The sequence below is a fragment of the Trichomycterus rosablanca genome, chromosome 8, assembly GCF_030014385.1.
Source record: "Trichomycterus rosablanca isolate fTriRos1 chromosome 8, fTriRos1.hap1, whole genome shotgun sequence".
NCBI lineage: Eukaryota > Metazoa > Chordata > Actinopteri > Siluriformes > Trichomycteridae > Trichomycterus > Trichomycterus rosablanca.
The window spans coordinates 39,796,853-39,806,498 of NC_085995.1; the positions used below are offsets into that span (position 1 = coordinate 39,796,853).

The 9,646-nt window shown below is 46.0% G+C and overlaps 1 protein-coding gene across 1 annotated transcript; it reads right to left on the reverse strand.

Moving 5' to 3' along the window:
* Positions 1 to 604: 604 nt before the first annotated feature.
* slitrk4 (SLIT and NTRK-like family, member 4) lies at positions 605 to 3,103 on the reverse strand. Its single transcript, XM_063000189.1, has one exon. It carries the CDS (start codon positions 3,101 to 3,103, stop codon positions 605 to 607), a length of 2,499 nt encoding a protein of 832 aa, XP_062856259.1.
* Between the last annotated feature and the right edge of the window lie 6,543 nt (positions 3,104 to 9,646).

Here is a 9,646-nt window from a genome sequence, read left to right on the forward strand (position 1 = left end):
TGTCCCGTCATGTTCCGAACCCCAGACACACCCCCCCCCCCCCATCCCAAAAAAAGTGCATCCATCACGTTTCAGATTGTAAACGTTTTACGTTCAAAATAATCCGAATCTGAATGCGAACACGCTGAATTGTCTTCGTTTAGCCGCCGAATCCTTCGTATTCAAGGCCCCCAAAAGGTGTGAAATCAAAATCCCGAATTACGAGGCGTCCGCCCGACTCGGCCCCGGCATCTCCGACTCCGTTTTGATTTTGTCGTCCCAAGCAGCCTAAAAATACTTCCAACCAAAAACAACAAGGGTGAATACAAACATTTCGCTCGCCCATGACCCAAAATGTAATCATTCGATCATTGATAATCTGTTGGAACCCGTTCGATAGCAGCTACGTTTCTTAATAAGGTAAGATATTTCCTTTTTTCTTTAATTAATAAACTAATATTATTTTATATTCTGCAATAGAATCACTAAAAAAATCTAAATAAACGGGACACAGGTACCAATCCTACGTTCTAGGGTTCGTATAATAAATTCAGCCATTTATACTAGATTATCGATCTTTCCACAAGGCACTTTATCTCGGTGAGCGCGATGAAAAATACAAGGCCTAAAATTTACTCAGGGCGGTCTGTTCTTCTAGCACTTGCAGGTAGTCGGGGGTCCCTTGCAGTTTGGCTTTAAGTTCATAATACTCGCCCTTGCGCTGCTCAATGACTATTTTACTGTGGTTCCCCCCTATTAAAGACTTTTTGGCTTTCTTGTCATGTGGTTTCTCGGGGTAACGGATCTCAAAACCACTCACCCCTATACTGTTGAAATCCTTTTTGCTGTCCAGGTAGCTATGGAGGAACATGCTGGTCTCCCTGCCGGGCAGGAACTCGTCCAGCTCGTCGATGGTGCTCAGTCTTTTCCGGGCGTCCAGCGTCAGCGAGTCCTTGTCGCTGTCCGCGCCGCTGCGCAGGAACATCTTCGGCCTCTGCGAGTCGGCGAACTTGAAGCCGGCGTCCGAGTCTCTCATCCCGCACGTGTGGGCTTTGCTCATGTGCTCGATGGTCTGTGGGATGAAGGTCTCTCCGGCCAGGTCGTCCTTCTTGTTGCATTTGTGGTTGTGCCTCCGGAGCTGGAGCTGCATGGATCCGCACTCCTGGTTCCCGAGTCCCTCTTGCCTCCCGGAGGGCTTCTTGTTCCGTCTGAGGACGAACACCAGCAGGCAGAAGGCGATGAACACGGTGAGGATCAGGACCACCAGGATGCTCAGAATCATGATTGACAAGGGTACGGCACCACCGGGAGGGGCTTTGCCGACTCCTGCGGGAGACATCGACGTTGCCAGGGGGGTTGAGCTGGTCAGAATGAAAGGAGGCCTGGCGACGAGCTTGGGGCACATGATTTCGTTTTTCAGCTCACGCAGCTCGACGTTCGCAAACTGCACCGGCGAGGCGCATCTGACCTCCTTGGCAGCCACCCCGTCATTCAGCTTCTCCAGCCACAGCTTCAAAGCCACCAGATCACACGAGCATTCCCAAGGATTGCCTTCCAGATCTATCTGCGTGAGCGACTTCAGCTGGTCCAGCACGCCGCTCACGGGTAAGTTCATGAAGTGGTTGTTCTTCAGGTTGAGTCTGGCGAGAGGCACGCCGGCGAAGATGTACGCGGGAAGGCTCCGCAGCACGTTGTTGTTCAGGTACAAGAGCTGCAGGTTTGGCATGTAGTCAAAGGTCCCGGCTAGGACTTCGGTTATGGCGTTGTATTCCAAAAACAGGTACTGGAGGTTGCTCAGGCCCAGGAACATTTCAGGATGAAGCTGCTCGAGCTGGTTGCCATTGAGGTACAGCCTGCGCAGGTTGGTCAGATTTCGGAACACTCCTTTCTGGATGGCGGATATCTGATTACTACCCAGGTGTAACAGATCCAATCCTTCGAAACCTTGGAAGTCCGTAGGGATGATGTTTCGGATGTAATTACCGCTCAGGTGCAGTTTCTTGGCATTCGCCGGTCTGGGTGTAAGATCTCCCAGGCTCTGGATGTTCCTTTCCTGACAGCTGACGCCAATCCCGAAATCGGACGGGTGAGCTTTACAGGTGCAGGGTTGAGGACACGAGAGGGGAGGGATCCGAGTCTGGTAGGACACGATTTGGACGTTTTTGCCAGGAGGAATCCCAGCGACGATCCCGTTCCCGTAGATTTTGGACGGATTCGTCGTCTTTGGGGCTTTGGTTACTAAAGGTGCTATCGTGGACGGTGCAAAATTAGTCGTGTATCCACCCTCCGGTTGAGACGGGAGCATCTTGATGTCAAAGTCGCTCCCGACTCCAAGAGGGCACAGTTCCTGTTTGTTGGTCTCCTTTAAAAGTCGACCGTACAGGTCACTAGGCGTCTCGCATATAGCCTCGCCGATAAAAATATTATAGGGCATATTTTCCAGCCAGGCTTTCAGAGGTAACAGATCGCACGTGCAGTTCCACGGGTTGTCGTCCAGCTGAAGTTCCACGATCCTCCCTATGTGCTCCAAAACTCCGAGGTACGGCAGCTTCTGGATCCGGTTCCCTCGTATATCCAGGTGCGTGAGCGAGGCGAAGCGGAATATGTTCTCTGGAAGGCTCTGGACAAGATTGTCGTTGAGAATCACAACCTTCAGCTTGTGTAGTTTGTTGAAGGCTCCTTTCTCGATAAACTTGATTAAATTGTAGTCGGCCTGGAGGTACTCCAAGTTCTCGATCCCGCGGAAGGTGTCGGCGCGGAGCTCTTTCAACTCGTTGTTATTTAAGTGCAACTGCTTCAGCGAGCTCAGTCCCATGAAGGCCCCTCCCTCGATGTTCTGCAGCTTGTTGTTGCCCAGCTGGAGCGACACGGCATGTGTGAAATTCACAAAAGAGTTGGGGTAAAGGATGTACAAAAGGTTTTTCTGAAAATTCAGATGGTAGAGGCTGGACGGAGGAGGGAGCAGCTGCGTTGGCCTGTACACAGTTATTTTCTCACAGTTCACATAAAGGACGTTCTCAACGGACATGCAGGAGCAGGCGCTGCAGGTCTCGGCCGAGAGTTCAGAATCCGAGTCAGAAAACGCAGCCGATACGGAGAAGGCCAGGAGAACGAGCAGCAACATTTTTGCTCTTTATGAAGCTCCCAGAAAAGCATGGAGCAACCTGAGGAGGAAACAGACACACCATCAGGACGAGAAGGTTCAGCACGGAGAGACGAGAACAATACCACAGAGCTGCTGGAACACGGATAAACTCCACTGGTACCAATTAGGCTAGAAAAGCTTCTTATTCCTGACAGCAAACAGACACACACACACACACACATACGTATACACACACACATACACCGATCAGCCATAACATTAAAACCGCCTCCTTGTTTCTACACTCACTGTCCATTTTATCAGCTCCACTTACCATATAGAAGCACTTTATAGTTCTACAATTACTGACTGTCCATCTGTTTATCTGCAGGCTTTGTTAGCCTCCTTTCATGCTGTTCTTCAACCCGCACATGACCCCCACAGAGCAGGTATTATTTAGGTGGTGGATCATTCTCAGCACTGCAGTGAAACTGACATGGTGGTGGTGTGTTAGTGTGTGTAGATGAGCGATCGTCTCTGACTTTACATCTACAAGGTGGACCGACTAGGTAGGAGTGTCTAATAGAGTGGACAGTGAGTGGACACGGTGTTTAAAAACTCCAGCAGCGCTGCTGTGTTCGATCCACTCATACCAGCACAACACACACTAACACACCACCACCATGTCAGTGTCACTGCAGTGTCACACATTCATACATACACCCACATACATTCACATACACACACACTCACACACATGCATACATACACCCACATACATTCACATACACACACACACACACATACACACATACACATACACACATATACATTCACATACACACACACTCACACACATGCATACATACACCCACATACATTCACATACGCACATATACATACACACACACTCACATATATACACACACACACACACATGCATACATACACCCACATACACTCACATACACACACACTCACATACACACACACACATTCATACATACACCCACATACATTCACACACACACACACACACACACACTCACACACACACACACACACATTCATACATACACCCACATACACTCACATACACACACACTCACATACACATACACACATTCATACATACACCCACATACATTCACATACACACACACACTCACATACACACACACACACACACACACATTTATACATACACCCACATACACTCACATACACACACACTCACATACACACACACACATTCATACATACACCCACATACATTCACATACACACACACACATACACACACACTCACATACACGCACACACATTCATACATACACCCACATACATTCACATACACACACACACATACACACACACTCACATACACACACACTCACATACACGCACACACATTCATACATACACCCACATACATTCACATACACACACACTCACATACACACACACACATGCATACATACACCCACATACATTCACATACACACACACATACACTCACACACGCAGACATTTAGAGGACGCTTCTATTCAAAGCGACTGTGACAGTATGAGCAATTGAGGGTTAAGGGCCTTGCTCAAGGGCCCAACAATGACAACCTGGCAGTGATGGGGCTTGAACTATCAACCCCTTGATTACTAGTCCAGTACCTTAACCACTAGGCTACAATACCACACACATACACACATACACACATACATAGAAACATCAAACATCCAATTTACAGAACAAAATGGCATCTGCAGGCAAAAGTCTGTGTTTATTGTGACCTTCCATGGCACTAAATACATCTTGGACTTTTGGGAAACTGTCCTGTCATATATCACGTCAGGGTTTTATCAGCACCTCCCAGAGTTCTCCTTTAGATTTTAGTCTTTTATTTCTTTCTCTGTCCAGGTGATCACACACTGTCTCTATATAATTCAGGTCTGGACTCTGTGGGGGTCAGTCCATCACTGTCAGTGCTTTATCTGCTTTTCCCCCACCAAATATGGTTTCACTGCAGGGTTAAAAATAAAACCATTCCCGAACAAGCACTTTCCAGAGGGAACGGCATGACCTTCGAAGAATATCACCAAATCCAGAACAGACCCTCCACCATATTTCACTGACGGCCACAAGCACTCATTCCTCCATCTCTCTACGACTCTCCTTCACACGTATGGTTGACGACTGGACCCAAAAATTCCAGACATGGATTCGTCACTCTATAATCCTCATTGTCACTGCTCTCCATTCCATATTTTAGGCATAAAAGTGGTTTCTTGGCTGCTACCCTTCCAAAGAGACCATCCCTGATCGGGATTTAGACTGTAGGGTCAAGTTGGCATCCCAATAAAGCTGCCAGATGCTGGACCACTTCTGGTCTCTCAAAGTAGAAATTCTGAGACACGTCAGATCAGATTTTGAAGGATTTCTTGGCCTTTTTTGTCCTTGATTTATTTATAATAGCTTGAATATCACATCCTGAGTATCCAGTTTCCACCTCCTCGTTTCGACACTCACTGTCCATGTTATCAGCTCCACTTACCATATAGAAGCACTTTGTAGTTCTACAATTACTGACTGTAGTCCATCTGTTTCTCTGCATGCTTTGTCAGGACCCCCACAGGACCACCACAGAGCAGGTATTATTTAGGTGGTGGATCATTCTCAGCACTGCAGTGACACTGACATGGTGCTGGTGTGTTAGTGTGTGTTGTGCTGGTATGAGTGTAGTTTTTAAACACCTCACTGTCACTGCTGGACTGAGAATAGTCCACCAACCAAAAATATCCAGCCAACAGTGCCCTGTGGGCAGCGTCCTGTGACCACTGATGAAGGTCTAGAAGATGACCGACTCAAACAGCAGCAATAGATGAGCGATCGTCTCTGACTTTACATCTACAAGGTGGACCGACTAGGTAGGAGTGTGTAATAGAGTGGACAGTGAGTGGACACGGTATTTAAAAACTCCAGCAGCACTGCCGTGTCTTATCCACTCATACCAGCACAACACACACTAACACACCACCACCATGTCAGTGTCACTGCAGTGCTGAGAATCATCCACCACCCAAATAATACCTGCTCTGTGGTGGTCCTGTGGGGGTCCTGACCATTGAAGAACAGCATGAAAGGGGGTAACAAAGCATGCAGAGAAACAGATGGACTACAGTCAGTAATTGTAGAACTACAAAGTGCTTCTATATGGTAAGTGGAGCTGATGAAATGGACAGTGAGTGTAGAAACAAGGAGGTGGTTTTAATACTATGGCTGATTAGTGTATATATGTAAGTTTGTACATTGACGTGTGTTGGGAGGCTTGGGGACATACTAGGACAAATACAGGCATCAGCAAAGACGTTCTTTAGGATTCCATTTCATTTAGGTTTAGGAGAGCCAGGTACCTGCTATTACTCAAGTGTAAGGGGCGTCACACTAAATACTCACCACTTTAGCCTACAGAAGCTGTTTATTATATTTATATAATAAGACATATATTATATATATATAGTCTAAGACATTTGCACAGTACTGTACACACACACACACACACACACACACACACACTCACTCAAAGCGACTTACAGTACAGTGACAGTATACAATCTAAGCAATTGATGGTTAAGGGCCTTGCTCAAGGGCCCAACAGTGGCAACCTGGCAGTGGCGGGGGTTGAACCAGCAACCTTCTGATTACTGGTCCAGTACCTTAACCACTAGGCTACAACTGCCACCCCCCCCCCCCCACCCCCCCCCCCCCCCCCCTATAGACCTTTTATTATTTAATAATAAAATTTAATAATATTAATTATTATTATTTTTTATTTATTTATTTTTATTTTTTATTTATCATTATTATTTTTATTTATTTATTAATTATTATTTAATACTACTACTACTACTACTACTAATATTAATAATAATAATAATAATATTTTTACATATTTTATTTAGATTTAATAATTTTTACATATGAAAATATTAAATACAGGCATGCACACACGAGGTGAGAAAATTAGTTCTTTAATAAATAATAATTATAATAATAATAATAATAATAATTAATAGCATTTTTATTATAATAATTTTACTACGCTATCCAGTATTTTCGTACCACCCTTACTGTACTAGAACTACATTCGGTTTGAGACTAATGACTAACATGCTCATCAGTACTTAACGAGCTCTGCGCTCAACTGACACCAGTCCACCAAAAATACCCCCAAACTCACCCGCAGCGTCGGAAATTTCTCCTCCTCTCCAAATGACACCGCACTTTAATCGGGATGGGGATGAATCTGCCCATTCAGGCTACAATTTCACCCTCTTCCAGTCAGCCTCCACTTATCCTGGGCGCACATTTTGCCATAAATCCCCGAGATGGTTGAGATCCTGAGGAGCATCGCCTCACAAAGCTCAGGAGAACCGACTCAGTGCTTTTAAAAAAGTCTCCAGTGTGGAAGTGAGGAGAAGCTCGACGCTGCGCTGGATCGGCTGAATCAAATGCGCCGGCATTCTAAACGCACTCAGAGCCCAGTGGATTCAAACCCAGTATGTGAGGTTAGTGTATCTTCTCCTGATATGCGCCTCGAATAGTTCCAAACACCTAACAGTAATCACAGAACAGAAGGTCCTTGCTGCAGTAGGTCCTGAAAATGGCTTAATCTGCGCTCCGGTTCCTCCTAGAGAAAAACGCGCTCAGAGCTGTCGGCGCAACCGGGCGGTGAGAAACGATGCGCTCCCATATTCGCGACGCTCTGAATGAAGGATTCAGTTTTTAGTCCCAGTGCAGAGAAAAGTGAACAACGGGAAGCCAATGCCTTCTGTGCAGCCCGATTTAAGTCGTTCTCGATCTTCATGCAGACTTGGATGGAATAAAGACGCCCGCCGCTCGAGTGCGTGTCAGAGAGCGACTATTCCACACCGCGGTGCTTTTGCGCACGGTGGAGGCAGGAAAGGAGGAAGGGAGGGAGGGAGGAGAGGAGAGGAGAGGAGAGGAACGGAGGGGGGGAATGCAGAGATGGAGAGATGGGGAGGAGGGGAACGCACCAGAAGGGGGTTACGGAGCGACAGGACAGGATACAGAAGCCAAATTCAACTCCACACTCCTTTAAGGACAGCCTGCGCGTAAAAGGCGAGGTTTTCAGAAATGCGTCTGCGCAATCTTTGGATAGATGCCAGAGCCACGCTGCTTAGGACACGTTTCTCTTTTAGGATGTGAATGGTGTGTCTTAATAAAGATCAATAAATTCCGATGGCATTTTAATCTCCTTTCATATCTTCTATAGCAAAGCTCCAAATCCTAACAGAAGCGATCGATGTGATTGATGTGATTGACGCTGCGTAAATGCAGGTGATCGAACAGCTTCGCTCAAAACAGCATAAAAATTTGTCAAAATTTGTCAAATTTGTATAAAATGACATCTAATCTATTAATAAAACACTTTAGACATTAGACAGGCAGCTGTGATGCTCTACTTTTTAATGAGCTAAGTTTAAAACGTGGGAGGAGGAAAAAGAAAGGAGGAAAAAAAGCCTAAATGGTGCCCCCGTCTGGCAGCTAAGTGAACACACCCACAGATTCCACAGATGACTCATTTCAGTCACACACACACACACACACACACACACACACACGTACAAAAGTATCAGGACGCCCCTTCTAATGATCGAATTCATGAGTTTCGGCCACAACAATCGCTAACAGGTGTAATAAATCAATGATATAAAGAAAATGATGTGCTTCCAACTTGACAGCAACAGTTTAGGGAAGGACTTTTTTCAGTTACAGCATGCTCTATAAAGACATTAAAAAAGCTCGGTTCAAAGAAACACTCACAGAGCCCTGACCTCTGCACCACTCAACAGCTCTGGAATGAACCGCAACACCAACCAAGGCTTTCTTGACCAAAATCAGTACCCAGACATACAAATGCTCTCATCTTTGGACTGAATGTGCACAAATTCCCACAGACATACTTCAAACTCTTGTAAGAAGTCCTGTGAGAAGAGCAGCTGCTCTTACAGCTGACAGATCACACAGAGGTCACTATATTTTAATAGCTTTTGTTTTTAAAATGTCCAGCAAGCTCATGATCAGGTGTCCAAATACGTTTAGCCAAATAGTTCACACATGTGTGGCAATTTCTGAATGCAAGATAATAAGAATAATAATTAAGGTCTTTTACCATCTACTGAGGTGGCACGGTTTGCATGTTCTCCCCGTGTCTGTGTGGGTTTCCTCCGGGAGCTCCGGTTTCCTCCCACAGTCCAAAAACATGCAGTCAGGTGAACTGGAGATGGAGGTGAATGTGTGTGTGTGTGTGTGTGTCTGTTACTGTGTGCCTTGCGCCCATTGAAAAGCTGGAATAGGCTCCAGCACCCCCCGCGATCCTAACTGGGAAAGCCCATGATTATTTCAGCAATACATTTACATTTCTGGCATTTATTGGACACTTTTATCCAAAACAACTTACAATTGTGACTGAACACAATTTGAGCGCTGGGGGGTTAAGGGCCTTGCTCAGGGGCCCAACAGTGGCAACTAGGCGATGGTGGGGCTAGAATCGGCAACCTTAT

Excerpts from the sequence above, each read along its gene's own strand:
- slitrk4 (XM_063000189.1), bottom strand. The coding sequence starts at position 3,103 with ATGTTGCTGCTCGTTCTCCTGGCCTTCTCCGTATCGGCTGCGTTTTCT.